Source organism: Varanus komodoensis, unplaced genomic scaffold (genome assembly GCF_004798865.1).
Source record: "Varanus komodoensis strain SLA01 unplaced genomic scaffold, ASM479886v1 scaffold115, whole genome shotgun sequence".
NCBI lineage: Eukaryota > Metazoa > Chordata > Lepidosauria > Squamata > Varanidae > Varanus > Varanus komodoensis.
Genome location: NW_025335330.1, coordinates 785,811 through 810,150, shown reverse-complemented (window position 1 = coordinate 810,150; position 24,340 = coordinate 785,811). Strand labels below are relative to the sequence as shown.

Here is a 24,340-nt window from a genome sequence, read left to right as displayed (position 1 = left end):
TTGTTTTGTTTTGTTTTATTTTATTTTATTTTGGGGACTTCTATGCCGCCCCATTCGCCGAAGCCTCGGGGCGGCTCACAACCATAAATAAATAGAATCCAATAAAGCAATATAAATTAACAATATAAATTAAGTTGCCCTGGCCAAAGAATAAAATAAATAATATCAACAATTAAAATAACGTTTGAATAAAAAGGTCTTCGTCTGGCGCCGAAAAACAAATAACGATGGTGCCAGGCGGACCTCTCTGGGGAGCGCATTCCATAGATTGGGCGCCACCACAGAGAAAGCCCTCCTCCGAGTACTTACCCTCCTAATTTCCTTCACGGAGGGTTCCCGGAGAAGGGCCTCTCCCGCAGATTTCAAGGGGCGGGTGGTCGGGCATATATGGACGTAAGCGTTTAGGACTTTACATGTTAAAAGGACTTTACATGTTAAAAGGACTTTACATGTTAAACGTTACATTTACATTTTAGGACTTTACATTTAGGACTTTACATGTTAAAAGAAGCACTTTAAATTGGGCCTAGGCTTCAACTGGTACCCAATACAGGATCAATCTTATATGGGGCCACATGCTGGCACCAGATTCCAATTGTATGGCCCTATTCTGAATCAGCTGAAGTCTCCAGTCCATCTTTAAAGGCAGCCCCATGCAGAGTGCGTTACAGGGCTCTAACCCGGCTGTTACCAGTGCGTGAGAAACTGCGGCCAGGCTCCGTCTGCTCAGGAGGGGTGAAGCTGGCACATTCACCACAGCTGAAGGAGGTGCTCCTGGCCGCCAAGCCCACTTGGGCCTCTAATGGTAGCCGTGGATCCATGAGCACCCCAAGCTGCACATCCTGTCCATTGCGGGGAGTGCAACCCCATCCAGGACAAGCTGAAGGCCGTCCGACCCAGAAGGGACACCACCTACCACAAGTACCTCCCTCTTGTTTGGACGGAGGTCCAGTTTGCTGGCCCTCATGCAGTCCTTTCTGAGCCCAGACGCCGATTTGGGACAGAGACGGCCTCACTTGGATTGTATGTGTGAGAGAGGCAGAGCCGAGTCCCATCCGCACATTGCTGACACCTCAGCTCAAGCGTCCGGATGACCTCTCCCAGCGGTTTCCTGTAGATGTTGAATCTACATGGAGGACAGTATGGGGGACAGCCCTGTGGAACCCCACGCGGTAAACGCCCTGCGGCAGAGCAGCTGCCCCACAGCACCGCCTGCTGGACATGGTCCGCCATAAAGGAGGGGAACCACTGCAAGTCAGTGCCCCCAACTCCCAGTCCAGCCAACCTGCTCAGGACACCATGGTCGATGGCGTTGGCTGAAAGTCACGGAGAGGTCCAGGAGCGTAAACAGGAACCAAGACCCCGTCTCTCTCTCCCCCAGCAAAGATCATCATCATGACAATCAAACTAGTCTCCATCCCAAGCCCCAGCTGAAACGGACCCAGAAAATCTGCTTCATCCAGGAGTGCCTGGAGTTGCCCAGCCGCCACCTGCCCCAACACCTTGCCCAGGACAGGGAAGGTCGGCACCGGATGCCACTCGGGAACTATCCCAGGGCCAGGCTCAACTTTTTCGGGAGTGGTCTTGTAACAGCCTCCTTCCTGGAAGAGAGGACCACTCCTCCCAAGGAGGCATTGGCAGGGAAAAGCACTTGAGTGGGAAGCATTTCTATGGGTCTGTTGGAGGGAAGATGGCCCATGGCCTGGCCATATGCCTGTGCACAATAGCCATGGGGAACATGGGCAGGAGGGTGCTGCTGCATGTCGTCCTGCTTTCGGCTTTCCTGTGCACATCTACTTAAGCCACTGTGTGAACAGAATTGTGGACTAGATGGGTGTTGGCCTGATCCGGCACAGCTCTTCTCATGAGGGTAGGGAAAGGCAGGGAAGGGGAAGTCTTTATATCCTCAGCCACCACCAGCCCTTGTAAGTTTTTGGAGGAAAGTGCTACTGGAACCCTGTTCCAGGGAAGCTACAGGGGTGCACTGTGCTGGTGGTGGTGCTGGAGACGCCCCCGTTTGGATCCTGTTCCCAAGGTGAGGTAGCGCCAATGAACCCAGAGTTGGGCGGGGGGAGTCCCATCCCTGAAAACTAAGGAGGCCACCAGGTAGTGCGCCCTGTGTGCTCCCTGCCAGTGAGCAGAGTCAGGCTGGCCGAGCATCCAGTGAGGGACGCCATGGCGCGCCTGGCCATTCAGGCTCCAAGAGTGCCGGGGCTCATGGCAAGTCCACCACAGGCTGGAAAGCTCCCCCCGCCGCCCAGAGTCTCTGCAGGGCCCCAGCCAGTGCAAGCGCACCCTGCGTGCGCTGCAAAGGGAGGGACTGGCCCAGCGCTCCCGCCGGCCCGCCTCGGTGCTGATGTCCCGCTACTTACTCGGGAGGGCAGAGCTCAGCTCCTGCTCTCAAGGAAAGCAGTCAGAGGCTGTGGGATCCAAGGTGCCGGGCAGGGGCTTCCAGACACAGCCCCACATACAAGCAGCAGGGACACTGGGCGTCACGCTGCCCCCACACAGGAGGTGCCCGGCCTCCAAGCCCAGCCCAGGCCCTCTGCTCTCTTCCACTTCTCCTCTCTGAAACACTGGAGGCGCCCTCTTCTTGGGGGGGGGGGGCAGCCGGCCTTGCCAAAGGCCCATCCAGCGCTCCCTCTCATTTGCAAATGAGGCTCCTGCAGGATCTGCCTTGCTCTTCCCACACCACTCCCACAGCACTCCAGTTCTCCTTTTATCTTCTGCCTGCGGCATGGCCACTTTCAGCGAGTGAGCAGGAGGTGGAAACGGCCATGTTCCAGTTCAGAATCTGCTCCCTGCTTCTTTGCTCGAAGCATTACATGGGTGTTTCATTTTTTTCCAGCACTGTAAAAGCCGAGATTCTGCCCCAAACTTACATGGTACAATGCACAAGGAGACTGGTGCTTTGCCTTTTGTTCCCAGCCATGCGGATTCCAGCTGCCTGCCCGCCCGGGGCTCAGAGCTCTCTGCACAGATGCTCTCCTGCTTGCGCTGTGCAAACAGAGGCCTCCCAGCCCCAACTTTCACCAGTCTATTTTAGCAGGATGGGTAGACGGCAGCTGGCAACCCTTCCACTTCTTGTCCACCAGCAGCCCAGGCCGATGGAAAACGGGACAGTTATTCTGAGCACAAAAGATGCCCGGGAGGGGGGGGAGGGGGAGAACAAAGGTCACAGGAATGGTTGCAGTTCTGTAGCCAAGAGGTGTTGCTACATATGACTTTTTCTTCATTTCAGTATTTAAACATTTGAAATTCTAAGCATGCAATAGGGACTCCGATGCACAGGGACTATTACTGGAACTTGCAAGACAACGGCTGAATCCAGGACCCAAAGGAAAGCCGGTGGGCCAGTCCCGGTTTCATCAGAGCAGCTAAGAGGAGCTGAAGTCCCTCACGCTCGCTCTCTGCTACGAGGAGGAGGATGCCAAAGGAGCTGTTGCAGGGCGCGCAGGGGGAGAGCGGCGCACGTCGCTTGGGTCGTGCGGTGACGGGGGACAGACTGTGCACGCATCCCACAGAGCAGGCGCACGGAGACAGGCCCGTCTCTGGCGCCCCCCACAGGGGCGGGGCAGGCCAGGCTCTCCCAACAGCAGTGCCACGACGGCATCCCAGGGCACAGGCTGGCCGTGTCCCAAGGTGAGCTCTCTGTGTTTTGCAGATCGTCAGCTTGCCTTGTTCCATCACCTGCACCGATCAGATTAAGAAGGGGGTTTGCAACTGTACTCCTAATTGCACTAACAGTAGTTCAAGTGTGCACTTGTACAAATCCCCTCTCCAGTGAGAAACTGCTCTGCAAGTTCACGGAATCCAAGCATCTCAGGAAAAGATGCTCCACTGCAGAATCCACATGCCAGCTACACAGACCGGAATTCATGTGTGCCTGTTGTCCAACGCGCCTAGTTCCAAGGCCAGTGGCAGCAAACACCTGGGGAAACTTGGGATCACGCCTACAATCGTTGCTGGCAGCTCCGTTGTGCACCTGGCCACATGCCCCCTTCGGAGGACTGTGTGTACACGCTTACGGAGAAACTGATCCTGGCACACATGCAGGCCTGAGCAGGGCCCCCGCCAAGTTCCGCCCGCGCCACTTCCGGGAAGCACCACGGGAGTTCAGCGTGTGCCCTTCCTGTCACTGCAGGAGTTGGGGGAGAGAACGACCCCTGAGCCTGCCAGGCGGGGGGCTGCTGTGCTCCACCCAGAGCTGTCTGTCTGCGGCCGCTTGCCTGCACTCTGCTCGGAACACGCACCCGCAGCACAGCATGTGCGGCAACAGGGGTCCACCTGGCAATCGCTCTGACAGACCGGCGCCGGCACCACCGCCCCAGCCACTGAGCCAGGACCCTGCTCAGCCCTGCGTGCTCACAGTGGTCGGGGCTGAGACGTGAGCAGCTGGCAGCGAACGCGAGCACGCACGCCCACGGGGAAGCCTCTCTCTCAGAAGACTCCTTATTTCTGTTTTCTTTGCGAAGCACATAAGAGAGGTGACTGGGAAGCAGCAACTGGAACTCTAAAAGGCACTTTCGACATGCATGGGGAAGATGGGCATACTGATTCCTACAAAGCCTTCACACAAGCTTTGTGCCAGATGTCTCCCAGTGACAACCCACATGGTTTCCTTCCAGCAATTACTTTCCAACTACAACATTCTGATTACGTGTCAGTCCCTGAAATTCTGTGGGCCAGCTAAACTTCCCTAAAGGCAACTGCTCACCGTTTTCTCTCCAAAAGGAGAGCCAGGCTGGTGCAGCGGTTAAGAGCACAGGACTGGGAGCCGGGTAATGCGGGTTCTGGTCACCACTCAGCCATGGAGCCAACAGGGTCACTTTGGGCCAGTCACTCTCAGCCCAACCTACCTCACGTGGTGATGGTGGTTGTTGTGGGGATGAGACTGAGAGCAGGAGGAGGAGAATGATGTAAGACACTTTGAGTTCTTTGTAAAAAAACAATGGGATAAAAATATAATACATTACTAAATGAAATAACTGCAGTAACTCACACCCACAAGCAAAGAGGTTGCAATAAGAGAACCTATTTCACTTCTTCAAACTGTGTGGAAGAAGGAGGCTGATTCAGCGAACTCCGAGGCGAGGGCTGCCTTAAAGCTCGCACAGCCCCGCTGTTACCCCACCCCCGTTAATGCAGCTCACAAAGCCTTTCCTGGGCTTCACCCCCAAGGAGGGGACACCAGGAGGCACACACGAGAGGCTTCCGCAGCAGCAGGACCACTTGCAGTCCCAAAACACCCCGTGATAATCAGCATGGCAATCAATAGGCATTCTTTGTCGCATGCCCTTTCCCTACAGCTCCAGGGGCTCCAGGGGCTCAGTTAACAGAAGAGCAGCGTCCAGACCCCAGTGGGAGGCCCACGCGGAGCTCCAGCAGCCCGGCCAGGGGGCTCCCCTGCATCGCCTACTAGCTGCTCCTGGGCGGAGGGGGAGGGATCCTCCGTCCACTGCGCCAGTCACGCTGACCGTGTATCAGTCCCTGGCTGCCCGTCAGTCCCCACACGTCATCTAAAGCACATGACCTAATGCAAACGGCACGGCTTTTTGTTGCTACAGATCCCACTAATCCGGCAATGCCACTAACTTACTCAGAAGCGACCGAGGTTTCCAGAAAGCCCTTCCGGACCCACCTTACATCCAAACACTAAGGAGACGCTGCTGTTGCTGCAGGCTACTTTACAGTGGCACAGCATTGGAGAAAAGCAGTCCAAGTTTTTTATGCTCGGAGACATCTTTTCAGACCCAGGAGGACCCAGCCATCAGTCAGCAGTCGAATTTCATGAAAAATGTTTTTGGAAACAGGTCTGCCCACCTCAGACATTTCAATCCAAGGCCGTGCTGCTCTTAAGAGAAAATGGTTACAGAAAAACAAGACCAAATTCTCTCTGATATTACAAATCCAGACGACTTACAGAATACAACCAAATCAACTGATGTGTCCATTTTCAAGATGCCGGCTCCCTCCTTACTGAGGCTGACTGTATCAGCACGAATATGCCCTGGCTCCTTTCTGGAATCCTTTCAGCCAAAAATCTTCCAGGATGGGGGCAGAAGGGGAACACCTGAAGGCAGCTGCCCCTGCTGCGGAGTAAGTTCAGCTGCCTTCTCCATACGGACAGAAGCCGCTCAGCTGACCAAGCCACTCGATGCTCCGTCAAAGCCAGATGACGAGGGGAGGGGCGACACGCTGCAGCCATGGCCCACAGCCTTCCACAGTGCACACAGAAGAGAGGCGCATCCATGTGTGCGTCCGCACATGCACCAGCCGACTCAAACCTCCTCCCGCAAGAGGAGCTCGCCCTGTACCAAGATGCAGGTCCCAGTGTGATCTTGAGGATCACACCGAGGCACAAAATGCCGTGTGCTGCCTACGCTCTGCTCCTGCCTGTTCCTTTGACTTCCTGGAAAGCAAGGGAAGGACGGGCACAGGAGGCAGCCAGCCAACGCCGGGGACATGCTGGAAATGTGCCTTAGGCCCAGCCTGCTCCATCAAGTCCTGCCGGAGATATTACCAAACAAGGGTATCAGGGCGCTCCTTTCCCAAATACTCTGCAGGGCACCAGCAACAGTAGGGCAACCACCTCAGATGGAACATGAGCAGCAGCAAATATATGTTTCGCTCAGATGGCTTTAACCAACAGCCACCACAAAATTCCCAAATATTTACTCCAAAATGATTTCATAATTCCATCATAAAATTCAAAGTTCACAGATACAAACTTTAGAAAGTTTATTTTCAATGAAAAAGCAACAACACAAACAAACCCCCACTAAGGTATTCTAACCTGCCCTTCCAGGACCCTTAAACTAAAAGCCCCTCTATTAGCAAGCATCATCTGGACGAACAGTCATCACACTGGGCCATTCCCTCTGCATGCGCAGAACGGCATGCTGGGTTCCTGAGAAGCACCAGTACGTGCCCAGCTTCTCCTGCCCTCCAGCCACTTTACAAGGAACTCGAACTATGCAGGTAACTCACATGGTGGGTCCCAAGGTCTCCACCTCAAACCGAGCACGTAAACACAGGTGCACTTTCAGGGAATCCTCTCCGTCGTCTCAGCGTCGCAGCTCAAGGGACACCACCTACTCTCGCTAGAGTGATTCTGGAGCTTGAAGCATCTACTGCGTGCACAGCAGGGGCGTGCCTGTCGCCAAATCATGCGGACAGAGGAGACGTTTCAGGCAACAACACCCAGGCACTGGCTCTTCTGACCCAAAGAACTGGGCATGTTCAGACTGAGGGGGGACATGATATCCCTCTATAAGTACCTGAAAGGCTGTCACAAAGAGGAAGGCCAAGATCTCTTCTCACTGATAACAGACCGTGGGACATGGAACGATCAATTTAAGTTGCAACAACCCAGATTCAGGCTAGATATCAGCAAGTTTCTTCACCGTCAGAACAATCTGACAGTGGAACCCGCTGTCCAGAGGCCGTGGGCCTTCCCACAGTGGAAACACTCAAGGTGAAACTGGGAACAATTTTAAACCCTTTCCAGTCATCTGGCACTTCTTGTGTTTTTCAGGATTTATCAAAGAAATAAAGCTGTGGTTCTGAGAGCGCCACCGCTAGCTCTTTCCTCCTGTATGGCCCAGCCCTGCTTCCACCTCCTGCATATGCTCTTTTTTTCTTTCAGGTTGTCAGTTTGGAAAGTGTTCATTCACTAGGTCACCATAAGTCAGAAACAATTTGACAGCACATAACAACAACATTGATCATTTGCTCTTGTTTGTATTTTTATATTGTATTCTTATTTATTGTTAATGTGCTGCTATAAGCCACTGAGAGATTTGACTTTTAGGATGTATACAAATAAAAACTAACAACAGACTGAAATGATTATTTCCCTAATCAACAGACCACACATCCCTCTAATTTCCAGAGTGCTGGAAAGTCAGCAAGCTGAAGGGAAAACACAGGAATCCTTCACGGTTGTAAATGCCTCCCCAGAGATCATCAAGCAAGGCCCACACGGCCACCATTGCTGCAAGTCATGACCCTACATTCCATGCACAAACGCACGCGGGCTTCGGGGCTAGCGGCTGCCGGGGTGAATGTGAGCCCCGACTCTGTCCCCTGGTCCAAGGGGGTGGGGGTGCAGGCTGGACGCTCCTGCCCCGGCTGAGCCTCGCGGCCCTGCGGGAGAGCAGAGGCTCGCCGGCCGTTCCTGCAGGCCTGCTCCGGAGCACCGTGAGGAGGATGTGCCGCCAGCGAGCAGCAGAGGGCAGCCTTCTCCGCTGCTCCAGAGCACACAGAAGGAGAACAGCCCTGGGCAGCGATGCTTTAGTTAAAGGCTTTCTGTGCTACTCTTCCTAGCCTGTGCTACTAAGGGAAAGGGTTTTTTTAACTGTACAGGAGATTACTGTTAGGTAGAAAATGCTCATTAAATGAAGTGCTGTTAGGCAGGTGTTGCTGTTCTGCGTGGCCTCGGGAAAGACCAACGCGCACTGGCAGAAGCTCCTGTGGCACAAAGGGAGGCGGCACTCAGCCGGGGCAAAGGCCTTCCAGGTGCGGCACGTGCCTCGCTTGGGGCACTTATGGCTGGGGTAACAAAATGACACCAAATGTGACTAATGCCAGTTTTCCCGTCCTGGGAGAAGGCTAGTTTGCATTCTGAAATTTTGTGAGCTGCCCTGAGAATTTCACTGATAGGTAGGCCATACAACCCTAAAAATAAATAAAATACCGTAAAAATCTTGACTCTGTCCTAGTTGCTCGCACATCTTGAAGCACATTTCTAAACCACAGAGCTTTACATACTGTGCACATTAAAGCTGAAAGCTCATGCATTTGCTAGCAACACTCTGGCAAAGCTCAGAAAAGTCACTGACAAGGCAGAATTCAATAGGCTGCAGTTCCAGGAGCCATCCTGGGGCCCCAGACAGCACACAAGGAAGCCCGGGGTCTTTGGAGCCCCGAGTGCAAGGCAGGAGACTGCGATTCGTCACCCTCCTCACACAGCCCAGCCCACGCAGAAAGAACCACGCCGGATGCCTCTCCAAACCCAGGAAAATCGATGTGGAGATGCAGCAGGAGGGAAGATGGCAGGAGAGGCCCAGATCCAAGTTGCACTTGAGCCTCTCTCCTCCCCGAAACGCCTCCACTGTCCGGCCAAAGCAGCCGTCCAGCAAAAATCAGTGGAGCAAGACGGCCTCTTCCACGCAACTCCAATCCGCACCAAGGGCCCCCTGCAGCCCCCCAGAGGAGAGCTGGATCACCTGAGGGGTCTCCAGGGAAAAGGGGGGGGGCTCAATGCTGCTAGTGGATGACTCACAATGGATTCAATCCACGCATCCATTATTTTCCAGAGAGGAAGAGACTGGAACACTGAAGAAGCTGAGAAGGACCAAAGCAATGATGTGCTTTTTCAGAGAGGTTTCAGATTAAACCAAGAAAAAATGTATTTTATCTCCGAAGTTTGTTGATCCCACTGCTGAACAAAGCAGCTGCTTATGCAAACCTTCCATTTCCTTTTCCCTTGAATGTCACGTCTTTTTATTGGCTGCATGTAAGCCACTTGGAGAGCTTTTCTGGTGAGAAGCAGGATAAAAACACTTCAAATACACAAAGGAGATGAGCAGTCCTCCCCACCACCGCCACCAGAGCACTGTCCTCCACCCTACCAGCACCAGGCCAAGCGCACTATCTGTCACATGCAGCAGAAACACAGTGTGGCCCCATGGTTGTCACGGTAGTCATGAAATCCTGGACGGACCAAACCAAGGCAGGCCTGGCATGAAAGTGGAAGGCTGCCGAAACGGAGGCCACCTCCGCCAGCATAATCAGGGAGGCAGCCGGGCAGCAGAGCGGGCAGCAAGGAGAACCGAGAGCTCTTCCTGAGCAATTCGCTCACCGCTCTCCATCTGCCAGGCTCAGACAACCAAACAACCTCCTGTGGGATCAACCACTCCTATGACAACCTGTGATTGACAGGGTGGCCTGCTGCTCAAAAACAACCCAGCTAGTTGCCCATGATGGGTTGCTGTATTCATGCGAACCCAGTCGTTGACTGTCTGTCTGCAACAACTTCAGAGGCATCATCATCTGCCGGTACTTTAAGCAACAGTGGTACAACTAAGACACCCACAACAAGAAAAAGATTGCAACCACCCAGTTAAACCACTACCACGAAAATGTTTGTAGAGAGCAACAACAAATACTAGCAAGACTGCTCAGTTCACTTAGTTCACTGCTCAGTGAGAGCCAGTGTGGCGTAGTGGTTAAAAGCATGGGACTGGGACTCAGACAATCTGGGTTGTAGTCCCCACTCAGCCATGGAGCCAACTGGGTGGCTTTGGGCCAATCACAGACTCTCAGCCCAGCCTACCTCACAGGGCTGTTGTTGTGGGGATAAGATGGAGGAGGAGAATGATGTAAGCTGCCTTGAGCCCTTTGCAGGAAAAAGGCAGGATATAAATCGCAATATAAATAAATAAAATAAATAAAATTTATGCCACAAATTCTCCCTTTCACATTGCTAACAGTAAGTGGGGTGCCGCAGGGTCCTGTCCTGGGCCCAGTGCTCTTCACCAACTTTATTAATGATTTAGGGGAGGAAATACAAGGAACAATAATCAAGTCTGCAGATGATACAAAGCTGGGTGGAATAGTGAATAACCTAGAACAGTGATGACGAACTTTTAGAGACTGAGTGCCCAAACTGCAAACCAAAACCCACTTATTTATCACAAAGTGCCAACACAACAATAAAACCTGAAAATGTTATCCAGGACGCTGTTATCCGAAGCTCGGCTGCTGGAGCGATGCTGGGGTGACTAGGCTTGCATGCTGACAGAGAGGGCTCTCAGCGCCCACTGTGGCGTGCGTGCCATAGGTTCGCCACCACTGCCGTGACCTAGTGCACTCCCCTAACCCTAACAGAGGGGTAAAATACCATTGAAAGGGATGATTTTGAAAAACCCTTCCTTAAGTAGCTTTTTCTGCACAGCTCATCATTTCTGCCCATTCTAAACTGATTCCAACCATCAAAATCATACCAAGACACCTCATTTTGCTAACCCTAACCCAGTGATGGTGAACTTGTTAGAGACTGAGTGCCCAAATTGCAAAGTGCTAACACTGCAATAAAACCTGAAAACTAAGGTTTTAGTTTAGAAAAAACAATACACAGCCAGTCCAAGCAAATATATATACAATGATACCTCGACTCACGAACGCCGCAGTTCATGACCAAATCAGGTCGCTAACGAAAATTTCATAAAAATTTTGACTCGGGTTGCAAATTCCACATTGGGTGGCAACCGCGATCGCGGCCATCTCCCCCACACCCTGAGTGGGGAGATGGCCGCGCTCATGCTGGGGGCAGGCAGGGATAGCTGAGACCGCGCTCGTCTTTCCTGGAGCGCAACCACGATCTTTGCCACCTCCCCCGAAGCACGATCGCGCCTGCATTCACACCCGTCTCCCCCCAGCACGTCTGCATTCACACCCATCTCCCTCCCCACCGAGCGCGCCCATGATCGCGCCCATCTCCCGCCACCAAGCATGCCCGCAATCATGTCCGTATCCCCCACACCGAGCATGCTCACAATTGCATCTGTCTCCCCCCACCCCCCAGTGCGCCGGGATGACGGGCGCATGCAGGGATGACGGGCGCAATCACGGTCGTGCGGGGGGGGGGGGAGAGATGGCCGCAATCTTTGTTGTTGTCACTTCACTTCATATTTTTCTAATTTAAAAAAATAGTTACAGAACAGATTAACCTTATTTACATTGAACCTTATGGGGAAATTTACTTGACTCACGACCAATTTGGGTCATGACCAGAGTCCTGGAACGGATTAAGCTTGTGAGCCAAAGTACCACTGTATATCCTTGGCAGCGCACTGACCGGCCATGCGAATGCTCGGACGAGTTGCAGCTAATGAGTCGTGGCTCATGACATCATCGCTTGGTGCCGAGCATGAGCATGGCCCTTGTGTGCGCCGCTATCCAATGCTCGGCCGCTGGAGCAATGCTGGGGCGACTTGGCTCCCATGCGGATGAAGAGGGCTCTGCGTGCCTGCTGCGGTACGTGTGCCATAGGTTCGCCACCACTGCCCTCGAAGAATAAAGATTCAGGGAGGTCTTGATAATTGGCTGAAAGGAACAGAATGAGATTCAACACAGAGAAGTGCCAAGTCCTTCTCCACTTAGGAAAAAAACAAAACGCATTGATACAAGATGGGGAATACAAGACTCGGCAGAACTGACAAAGAGAAAGATCTTGGAGTAATTGCGGATAACAGGCTAAATATGAGCCAACAATGCGAGACAGCTGCAAAAAGGGAAACGCTATTTTGGGATGCATTAATATTTTATTTATTTATTTTGCACTTTTGTATGCCATCACTTAGCCACATGGCTCTCTAGATGGTTTATATAATAATAAAAGCATTACTTACAAATCACAAGGAGTAGTTGTTACCCTAAACTCCTTACTAGTCCGACCTCATCTGGAATACTGAGTCCAGTTCTGGGCACCAAGATTTAAGAAAAGTACAGTTAAATTAGGGTCCAGCAGAGGGCAGCAAAAATGATCCAGGGTTTGGAAACACTGTCCTGTGAGGAAAGACAGAGAGAACTGGGCATGTTCAGCCTTGAGAAGATTTGGGGGGGGCGGGGGGATGTCGGACATGATATCCCTCTGTAAGTACCTCAAAGGCTGTCACAAAGAGAACGGTCAAGGTCTCTTCTCAGTGGTATCAGAGCATAGGACACAGAATCATCAACACAAGCTGAGACAACCCAGACTCAGGCTAGAGAGCAGGACTTTGTTCTCCCTGTCAGAGCAATACGGCAGTGGGACCAGCTGCCTGGAGAGGTGGGGGGCTCTGCCACCCTAGAGACATTCAGAAAGGAACTGGGCAGCCATCTGAGGGGGGTGGTGTAAACTGGTGTCCTGTAACAGCAGGGGGTTGGACCCAATGGCCTTCTTGGCCCCTCCCAACTCTACTACTCTATGATTCTAAGTAAATAATATGTTTACTATGTAATCAAAAGATCATTGCAAATATTTTGCAGGACAAAAAATCACATGCAAGGTTAAAACTAACCAACACCACTAAGATACAGATCAGTCTTCCAGCTGAATTAAGGTAAAACTGGGATGACAGGCAACAATATTGAAAAAGGGAAAGTTAATGTAAACCGGTGCCATTTGGGCAAAAGCATTTTTGTGTCTTGCCTTCTCTGCGCATGGTGGGTGAGGGGAGAAGAACTACTCCTACCTTAGGGTAAATATAAAATTCCTGGTACTGGGGTTGAGCATATTTGCAAGAACATGAAGTCAGATCAGTGTCTGGTCCACCTGCTTTCTTGTTGCACGCAGTTTACCTCCTGGATAAGGTATTTCTTCAGTGTTTCTTGAGGTGCCTTCCAAATTTCTGCTGCATAAGCAAAGCAGTAACAGGATGTCTGAAGTGTGTCCAAAGTGATGGAGGCAGGCCTCAGGATGCCAAGCAAGTCCTCTAGGAGGGAGGGAGCCACCAGAGTGAGTGAACAGGGAGAGCAACCCGGAGTTTGGTTGTGGAGGAGGCGGCAGAGGCAGCAGCAAAGCGGAGAGGGGCCTGCGCTGGCCCAGCAAGCAGTCTTCTCTGAGAGCCAGCGTGCTGTGAGAGATGCAGCCGAAGGGGAGCGCCCGATTGGCTGGCAGCAGCTGTGTGGGTGGGCGCTTCATTCTGGTCCGTCTCCGAGCTGAGCGGAAGGGAGGAAGCTGCCCCAGCTGGTTCAGGGCCGCTGGGATGCAAGCAGCCAAGTGCCCGGGGAGCAAGCAAGCGGGGAAAGCAAGCGGGGGTGGCCAATGTTTCCCCCTTCTTTTCTCTTGTTGTCCCCCCAGTCTTTTGCTTTCTTTTTGTGTTGCACTCCCATTCACTAGCAGAACTGTGTGGTTAACCTTCAGGGCCACCAGCCATCACAACAGCCGAGTCCAGAGAGAATCGCAAAGAGTGGGCGGAGAGGCCGCCGTAGTGGTGGCGACCTGCAACACCCGTGCGAGGTTTGCTTTCTTGCCTGAGGACAGCATGGCCTGCGCACACAGCAAGAGCGAGCTGGCAGCCCTGCTAGAGGACACGGCGCTAGAACGCGGGGGGGGGGCACCCTCAAGGGAAGCAAGGGGAGGAAGAGCTGAGCGGTGGGACTGCAAGGGTTAAGAGCAGAGAAGCAGCAATAAGCGCATCGCATCGGCAAGCTGAAGAAGGGAACCCCGGGGGAAGGGAAGGGAAGGGAAGGGAAGCGAAGAGGAGGAAGCTCCCTGGAAAGGGGTGGCAGGTGCGGGAGAACTGGGAGGCGCTCCGCACCAGTGGAACTCTCGACCCGCTTTACACTACTTGAGGAAGAGAGGAGCGAGAACCCTGCTGCAGAGGAACGACATGACGCACCGAGTGACTCTGAAAAAGGGACAGAAGGCCAATCAAGTACGGCAAAGAATAGCAAAGTTCGCAGCAACGAACAGAGAACAGCGATAGTTGTCGGAGATTCCCTGTTGCGTGAGCTGGAGAAACACGTGTGCCAGGAAGACCCCTGGGATCATCCGGTGTGCCGTCTCCCAGGAATAAAGACCCGCGATACACCGAACAGACCACCAATGCCCATACAGCCTCCTGACACACATCCCGTTCTTCTCATTCACACGGGAACTGGTGACACTGGAGCTCTGAGGAAATTCCAGGGTTTGGGCTCGAAACCTCAGAGGGGAAAATTTAGCACACTGGGCCCAGGTAGTTTTAGCCTCGATCCTTCCAGTTTGTGGAAGAGGAAGACAGTGGGGGAAATATCCCATGTTGATTCCTGGCTACGATGGTGGTGCAGCCATGACAGATTTGGAATTTGGAACCACAGGCTAAACTTCTTGGGAAACGGACTGCTAGCAAGCAATGGACTGCACCTTACAAAGAAAGGAAAAGGATGTACTTGGCCAAAGGAAAGAAGCCAGGGAACAACTCCTGGGTCTTTAGATTTCTATGCACCAATGCCCAAATATGGGAGACAAACAACATGAGCTTGAACTCTTCGCACATGAGGGCAAATACGACCTTACAAGTGTAAGTGAAACTTGGTGCGATGACTCCCATGAACGGAAGTAAAATGGCAAAACACTGCAAAAAGGGCAAACGCTGTTCTGGATCGCATTAACAGAAGCATCACTTCCAGAACACGGGAAGTACTGGTTCCGCTATACTCGGCACTAGTCAGACCTCACCTGGAGTCCTGTGCCCAGTTCTGGGCACCTGAGTTTTAAAGAGATGCAGAAAAGGCAGAAAGGGTACACTGGAGGGCAACCAGGGTGATCCAGGGACTGGAGGAAAAGCCCTCCAGGAAAGACTGAGAGAACTGGGCATGTTCGGCCTCCGGAAGAGAAGACTGGGGGGAGATACGAATGCACTCCGCAAGTACCCAAAAGGCTGCCACAAAGAGGAAGGACAGGGTCTCTCCTCATCCATTCCAGACTGCAGGACACAGACTGCGAGTCTTAAACTAAAGGGACAAGTTTTAGACTAGACAGGCACCAGCAAGAATTCACGGACTCATAGAATAGTGGAGTTGGAAGGGACTTAGAAGGCCATCAGGTCAAACCCGCTGCTGCTGCAGGTCACCCATTTACAACATCCCACCCAATGCCTCCCCAGTTTCTTTCTGAATGACTCTAGCATAGAAGAGCCCATGACCTCTCCAGGCAGCTGGTCCCACTGCCATGTTGCTCTGACAGTGAGGAAACTTTTCCTGATATCTAGCCTGAATCTGGGCTGTCAGCTTGAGTTGATGATTTCACACCCCACGCTCTGGTATCCATGAGAAATTTTGACCTTATTCTTTGCGACAGTCTTTTTGCAGTACTTAAACAGCGATATCATGTCCCTCCTCGGTCTTCTGTTCTCAAGGCTGAACATGCCCAGTTCTCTCTGTCTCTTCTCATAGGACAGCATTTCCAAACGCTGGATCGTTTTTGTTGTCCTCCTCTGGACCCTTTCAATTTTTTCCTGTCAGAGCAATATGACAATGGAACATATGACCTGGGGAAGTTGTAGGTTCTCCCTCACTGGAGACTTTCAAAAGGCATCTGGACAGGCATCTGAATGGGTTGGTGTAACTTAGTGTCCTGCAGTGGGAGGCGGTTGAACCTGATGGCCTTCTGGCCTCTTCCAACTCTACCAAATCCTATGCTTCTACAGCACCCCATCTGTGTGTTTCCTGACATTCTCAAAGAACTCTAAACGCATAATGGGATAGGACTTAACTCACTAGAAGCCATATGGATTCCTTTTCAGATGTGTTCAGTCCTTGTATAAGCGTAAACTAATTATTTTTATCTGGAATAGACATTAAGCTAACTGCCTATAATTTCTCAGATCCTACTAGATCTCTTAAATATTGGTTTTACGCTAGCCATTCTCCAGTCCTCTGGTTACATATTTTTGTTGGAATATCAGCAACATTGCTTTAGTTCTTCAAGACCGCTTAGATGAATACCACCTGGATCTAATGAGTTGTTAGCCCTTCACTTAGTCAATATGGTCAAGAACTTTCTCATCAGTCAACAGTATCCCCCAACAGCCCAACTATCTCCCTAATTAATTTCTGCTTCTAGCTTAATCAGACGAACTCTTCATATTGACCTTGACCATCTTAAAAATGTGCTCCACAAAATGCATTTTGGCAACTCTTACTCTCCACTTCCATTTCTTTGTGAATTTGCGCTCCTTTTTATTCTCTTCGTGTGGGCAAGACTCACATTTCCTGAAGGAACTAAGAGCTTCCTTGACCTCGCTCGCTAACCATACTGATGATCACTTGGACGTGGCATGACCTGCGCTAAACAGGCTAGCAGAAGCTTCTATGACCCAAGTCTTAACTAAATTCCAGCATTCTGAATGGCTTTAACTCTGTAGCCCTACAGCTTTTGAGTCCTCCTTTCAACTTCCTTTTTACTAGCTTGCTCATTTTACTGAAATCTCCCCTTCTGACAATGAATAGGACAGCACCGGAATTCCTTGGCAATTTTCCACTTAAACGTATTTTAAATCTGATAGCATCATGAAGACTGTTTGCAAAAGGTTCATCAAACATTTCCAGCTTGCACTGGGTTCTGGAAGAATTAAGTGCATAGTCCCCTCCTTTCTGGTCCATTTTGTGATCAATGATTCTAAGGTACAGAAATTTAGAGTGCGGAGAAATTTAGCCACTCTGTAATGACTGTGACATACTTTTTTCCAGTCAGTGCAGGCTAAATGAACGGACACTTCCTCGTTTGGAGCTCCCCCACTCTCCCGCAATGACGTTTCCCACCTCAAGACCCCCCCGAGTGTTCTGCTTGGCCGATTGGCGGCATGTTCTCATTTGTAAACCCAGCATTGCCACCCACGACGCTTCTACAGAGCAGTCTGCCCTTCTGGACGCTGAACCTGCCTGAGCCTATGCCCTCTCTGACATACAGGGCAACATCCTCAGCACACCCTTCCCTGTCCTTGCTATGGAGTTTACTTCAGGGGTGACCATCCGTGCAAGAGGAACTGCACTGAAAGAAGCTCAGAGGCAGTAAGAGGCAAGCGACTTAGAGCAATGAACTCGTTACTTGCCGTGTGGTCGCCCTTCTGTTCTGGTTACTTGCTTTCCTCAACTCCCACAACAGCCATTGTGTGGTGGCCCTCAGGACAGTTTGCCAAACCTCCGGTGTGTCCACAGCACAGAAAGGGTTGCCAGTCCCGGGAACAGGCCCTCCTTGATGTTGTGATGTTTCACTGATCTGCAAGTTTAGTGAGGGATCGGCCTCACAGTTCGCGAAAAATGTGAAGGACTACCGGCAACTCAGCCCAGGGCCCAAGTCCCCTTGGTTCACGGCAGTCCACTCCGCAAGGGAAGGGCAGCCAGAGCCCAGCCTCCTCACCAAGCTCTGCTCTGGCACCGCCAGCACTGGCCGAGCACCGAGGGGGACTGCGGCTGCCTCCCCACTGCACAGCCAAGCCTGTGCCCACACGGCTGTCGGCCCCACAGAGCTCCTGGGTGTCACAGGCTGCCTCCTCCACTGACTTCCAGCAGACCTGTGACCCTCTCTTGCACTTAGCAAACATCACCTTGCGGAAAGCGATTAGATGATTTGAAGCAATGCGTGCAGCATTACAGTGCAATCTGATGCAAAGTTTATCTATATAATAAATTCCTTCCAAAAGAAATCACTATGGGACACTGCCTAAGCGTATGTCTAAAGGAAACATCAGTTGCACTGTGCCATCCACAATTAGCTGAATTAGACGGTCCCTTATTACAGAGCTATACTGCTGTCCAATAACCATAAACCAAAAGTCCTGGATGAATAAGACACAGAGCTGGCAGGTAGAGGCCAAAATTGCAATCCACAGACGAGGCAATTTGCAGGGGTGCCCCCAGCGGTATCTCAAACTCCCAAATGTGCCCACAGGTCCAAAAGGCTGAAGACCCCTGGCCCACGGCTCCGAGCTCCAACTGGACCCCTCAGCTACTGAATGCAAGCACGAAACTGCCACCCAGAGCTTGGCTGCTCAAGTGCCACCAGTCTGCTGACGCCGCCCACCCACCCCAGTCCAAGGGAGCCGATGCTCCCAGGCCTGATGAGCACAAAGAACGAACACTTAACCTGGCAAGACAGGGCTGCCCCTGCTTCACCACTGTGTCCATCAGAGTCAACCGGTGCTGCGTGGGGTCACACTCCCCCTCCAGGCAGGTTTGCAAGGCAGTTAAAACAAAGGGGAATACCAACCGCTCCAAAACTTTTTCTCTAAGGAGGTGATCGTTACATTGACAAAAGATCCTAACGTCACATGAAAGCTTTTGATGGGCTCTGAGCTGGCAGAGACCAACAAAAGAACCTCAGAGTTATGATGCACAGTTCAATTCAAACACACCATCACCCCATGACCTTCATGAAAGGGGCAAATCCCTGTTGGGAATCATTATGGGAAAAAAGAAATATAAAATTGCCCATATCATAAAAATCTGCAACAAGACCACACTTGAAGTACTGTGTTCAGTTCTGGACACCATACCTTAAAAAAGCTAAAGGAGTAGAGGCAAGAAAAGAGCAAGCAAAAAGATCAAGGGGCTGAAAGACTTCTTCTATGAGGAATAGCAACATCTGGTGGTTTTAATCTTAGAAAAATTGCAACTCAACTGGCAGGGGACATGGCCAATGAGAAAACTAGACGGTGCATAGGGCGAGTGCAGAGGGCAAAACTCCCTCTCCACCATGTCCAATGTTAAAATACCTTCCTCCTGTAACACTAAGGCCCAAAAGGATCATCCGATGAAGATGACTGAAAAGCAGTCCGGGACAGATGAAAGGACACATTTCTCAATGCAGCACACAGTGAAACCGTGGGATTTTCTGCCACAAGTTGTAGTGCTGATGTCACTGACTTGGAGAGCTTTAAAAGGAGATTAGGCAAATTCTCGGAAGGAAAGCTATCAAACGCTATCAGCACCGATCCCAGGAGCTACCTCCTCCATCCAAGGCAGCAGGGAGGGTGACCTGGGGGGCACTGCTGCGCTCGTGTCCTGCTTGCAGGCCCCCCGACTGCCACTCGTCCGGGAGGGCACTGGACCCACATGCCCCGACGGCTCTTCTGCTCCTGTGCCGCCCTCCCTTACGGTGGCGAGGAGCCCTTGAGCTGGGCTAAGCGGGAGGACAGTGGCACACGCCTGAGGCACCAAGCGGCGCTCTGAGCGGGGCCGCCGTCCAGCATGCGAGCCCCTCGAGCCGGCATAACGCATGAACACTCCCTACTCGGCCTCACACAGGGGAGCGGAGCGGGGAAACAGGCACGCGGCCCTGTGAGAAGGCATGCACGCTCACTAGGGTCACACTTGTGTGGCTGCCACCGCTAAATACCAATGTGAGAATCATTAAATGCATCAAAAGCAACTACCACCTCCAGAGGGCACCATGAGCATCCCCTGCAAAAAGCGCCCAAGATGCCCTCTCGGCAGCTGCTCTGATCACGCAATCCACACTGATACGTTCAGCGCAGGACACAGGAATGCTGGGCTCGAGCGGCAGAAAGCCAGGCTTCAGGGGAAATTTCTGGAGCGTTAGAGCCGTTTCACAACGGAACCAATTTCCCAGGGAGGGTGTGGACTCTCCCACACAAGAGGCACTCAAGGAGCAACTGGACAGTTGCCATCGAGACAACTCGATCCCCGAGAGGGAGCGTTTAACTCAGAGTCCTGCACTGAGCAGGGGTCGGACCCGATGGACCTCTGGCCCCTTCCAGCTCCACTGGTCTGGGACGGTGCAAGCCAAAGCCTGGCCCCGAGGCAGCTTCCTGCTGCTCGGGGGCAAAGCAGACCCTTCCGTCTCGGCCTCACATACCTCTGTGGCTGGGCTGAGGCTGCTCGGCAGAGTTGCAGAAGTCACGGTTGTGCTGGGGAGGCTGGAGAAGTCCCACGCGTTCACAGGATGCACAAAGTCAACTTCCTTCGAGTGATCGATACTTTTTGGATTGTCAAGTAAAGTCACTTCATAAAACTCTTGAATATCTGGAGACAAACAGATGTTTCAGTAATCACTTATCATCAATCACTGTGGCTCCCCACTGAATCTTCTTCCACCTTCAGTGTGTGACCAGACCGCCATCGGGACAAAGGCGCCTCTCTCGCACGAACAGCAGCACACCGTTGCCGAGCACCAACACAACCGTGCTGGCTGCCACTCGGAAAGCAGGAACTAGCACCCTGCAGCCCTCAGCTGCACAGCACGTGGCCCTCGGCAGGCTACAGCCAGTTTTCCTGTCCTGTGCATGGCAGGGACAGCAAGAAAGCTTTTAAAAACCTACACTCAGCTAAATCTACACTTTCAAAGGTTGCACGTGCATCTGTAAGACCAAGAGAGAAAAGGAGAATGTGCATGGCTGTGGAAAAAGGAAACGGGAAGATCACCACCAGCCCATGCTGCCCATCTTATTCTCTCAAGAACTTTCAGAAGGCAAGGGAGCAGCAGCCTGGGCAGACCACCACCAGCACGCGGCTGCCAACAAGCCCCCCCCCCCGGAGAAGGCAGCTCGAGAAAAAAGATGTTTATTCCTGTTACACAGACTGAGAAAAACACACACCTTCAAGATACACAGGGAGATACATACCATTAAAAATGAAATGCAGCTCTGCTAGATGGCTGAGGATACCGAGGCAGCTTTCATCCCAAGCTGCTCCATCTCTTCCAAGACAGATCAAAAAGGCTATCTTAACCTTGACAGCTACCCACCAAGACCTGACTGCAGACGCACCCAAAACACTCATTCTCTCCCCCGCCCCCCACTGTGCTACTAAAATCCAGGCATCTTCCAAATATACCATATAGGATGCTCTCGTTCAGGTTCAGGAAGGATGAAGCAATCTGTGGCTACTTGCTACAGTGGCCACCAATTACCTCCAGTAGCAGACAGCGCCCGTCGAATACGAGTTCCCAGGAAACGTGACCAAGAGGGACGGTGCCACTGCATTCCCGTCCGACCTTCTGCTGGCCAGCACACAAACAGGCGCAGGACAAGAGAGGTGGGACCAGCATGGCTCTCATCTGACCTATGTAAAATTGTGTTGGCTTTGAGGGTGACCAAGGCAAGAGAAAAGGGCACAAACCAACTCAATGAAAGCAGTGCCCACAAATGAAACGAGGCCCAAAACTAGAGGAGGCTGCCGAGAACCTCCTTTGGCGGCCAGCAAGACTCCCAGTACGGGTCATGCAACGGGGGCAGCACGCTTGTTGCTGGTACGCGGCAAACAGCATCGCAATGAACTAGACCACTGGGCAACCCAATTCTGTGGCATTTCCACCAATGGGCAGCTTCTCTCCAGGACTTAGAAACATAGGGGGAAAAGCGAGTCAGAAGGGGACTCCTGGGCCATCTAGTCTGACCCCCTGCTCCAGCCAGCCCCGCTCATGCAATCCCCGACATGTGGTTGTCCAATCCTTCCTAGCAAATCCTCACTTGTGGGGCCTCCACCACCTCCCTCGGGAGCCCATTCCCTACCCGAGAGGTCCGAACCGTCAGCAAGCCCTTCCTGACATCCCGCCTGAAGCCCGGTGCCTTGAGCTTTGCCCCGCTGGAACACGTTCTGCCCTCCACTGCAGGGGAGAACAGCTCACGGCCCTCCTCCACTTGACGTCCCCTAGAATTAGCTAAAATGTCCCCTCGGAGTCTCCTCTCCTCCAGGCTGAAAAGACTCCGTTCCTTCCACCTCTCCTCATGTGTCATCCCTCCCGGCCCGGCCACCTTTCTTGTGCTGAGCCAATTCTGACCTAGCTCTCTCTCCCCTATAAAGTGGAGCCCAGAACTGGACGCAGGACTCCAGCTGTGGGAGCACCAGAGTACTGCAGGGCGGGATCAACCCCGCCCTAGATCTGGAAGCCACGCGTCTGGCTGCTCATCCAAGGGTGGCGTTTGCCCTCTTGACCGCCGTGTCACCCGGCTGGCTCATGTTCAGCCTGCTGTGGCCAAGCACCCCGAGGCCCCTTCCACAAGTGCTGCTCTGCGGCCACGTGCCCCCCTTCCTGTACCTGTGGCACCCACTCCTGTGTCCCAAGCGCAAGACCTTGCGCTCATCCGCACTGAATGCCGTAAGTTGTTCCCTGCCCACTTCCATATTCTGCCCAGATCCTTCTGCATCTGGACCACCTGCTCCTCAGCTGTGGCCACCGCCCCCACTTTGGTCTCAACAACAAAGAAGACGCACTTAAGACACAGAAGGAACCTGAGGGAGCTGGAGTTGAAACTGGGACCTTCTGCTTATGCAAGCTCAACATATCAATTCCTACTGTCTAAACTGCTGCTTCTGAGAGCGCTCATTTTTCTAAATACTTTCTGTGTTCTAAAATAGCAGCATATTACACCTTTTGCAAATCTCCCAACTCATTTATTCTCATTTTCTGTGAGAGAATACTCACAAAGGCATCCTGGGAACGAGCACTAACAGAATCCAATGCAGACCTGGACTGGGAAAAGGAGGCTGAGAACAATCCACAGGGAATCCAGAGGAACTTGCCTTCCCATGGCCCATGAGTGGTGCCACCCCTCCACTGGGATGAGCTGAATTCCAGCTGAGGACATCAGCCCTTTGCTGCGCAAAGGTTAGCACAATCCACAGGGGCGCCTTTTCGCAAGTGCCCCCACAAAGAATCCCAGAACAGCCAAACCCGTAGGGATACCATGAAGCTGGTTTTCAGCAGTACTCCAATGTTATTAACTGCATTTGTTTGCTTAATACCTTCATGCGAAAAGAGCCAAAATTCATCACTGCGAAACCCTGAAATGGAAAGTATGATAAGAACTGGAAGTGTTTTTCTGCACACAACCACTGAGGAAAGTTCCAGTCAGACCTGGAGCTCCACAGTTTTGCTGTGGTTTCACCGCCTGCCCTCAGACAATACTCTGCATGCATATTCTTCCCAGAAAAGTATATTATTTTTAATTTGACAAGAAAGAAGTCAGTTAGAAGAACACCAATACCTTTCTACCTCTGGATTAAAACAGGCAGATACATATATACATGCCCCTTTTACAGATTTTCATCAGCTAGAAACAGCCTAATCAAGACAAAACAATAACTGGCAATAAAACTCCAGAGTTTTCTGCAGTGCAGCAGTAAAGAATTACTGCTTGTTCCCATGAAATGCTGGACAATACTACTTCGGTCCTTTTCTGCACAGAGCTACTCTTTGTCACAACGGCTGCCCTTCTCCAGTAACATCAACACAGCTGCTGTACTGAGGAAAAGAAACCCCTGGGGGTGCTTCTCAGGTGGCACATTTCTACCCAACTGCCCTTTGAGCACTCCCGTCCCTCCAAAGAAAAAACCCGAGAAGCCAGCTAAGGTCGGGAGGCAGCGTCTGCCGAGGTCCCGGGGTGCGGGCGGAGAGAGTCGGAATCCATCCAGCCCAGCCCAGCCCCACCGGGGTCCCGCACTGCCCGACCCCGGGCCCTCCGGGTGCCCCTTCCCAGCATCCCCCGCTGGCTCAGGAGGATGGGCGCTCAAGTCCGCGGCAGCGGTGAGGAAGGCTTGCCCCGCCGGTGGAGTGTCCGCAGGGCCACGGAGTGGGGCGCCCGGAGCCGCGGCCGGAGGGAGCGGGGGGCGCGAGCGCGACGGCCGGGGAAGCTCGTACCTATCAGTGCCTGGAAGAGGCTGCTCTGGAAGATGCCGATGACCCGCTCCACGGAGCTCCGCAGCGGCCGGTCGTCCATCTGGCTCAGCCTGGCGCGGTAGTCCTCCAGGAGGCGCAGGGCGCGCTGCGTGTCTGCAAAGAGCGCGGCGCCGGTGCGTGGGCTCAGCGGTCCGCGGGGCGCCCGGGCAGCGCCGCCCGCGCCCCCCG

At 52.5% G+C, this 24,340-nt stretch overlaps 1 protein-coding gene across 4 annotated transcripts in view; it reads right to left on the bottom strand.

Annotated features, from left to right (window-relative positions):
• The window catches only part of DLG1 (discs large MAGUK scaffold protein 1), a 103,092-nt gene extending 78,831 nt beyond the window's left edge, over positions 1-24,261 (bottom strand). For 3 of the 4 annotated variants that reach the window (XM_044421154.1, XM_044421155.1, XM_044421157.1), the window contains exons 1-2: positions 24,134-24,261; positions 20,351-20,517 (exon numbers count right to left, since the gene is read on the bottom strand). In XM_044421154.1, the coding sequence (XP_044277089.1) occupies positions 20,351-20,517; positions 24,134-24,212 (246 nt within the window). In that variant the 5' untranslated portion in view covers positions 24,213-24,261. Of the gene's footprint in view, positions 1-5,641; positions 5,901-20,350; positions 20,518-24,133 lie in introns of those variants that run through there. The other variant, XM_044421156.1, reaches the window with a different exon arrangement.
• Positions 24,262-24,340: the final 79 nt, after the last annotated feature.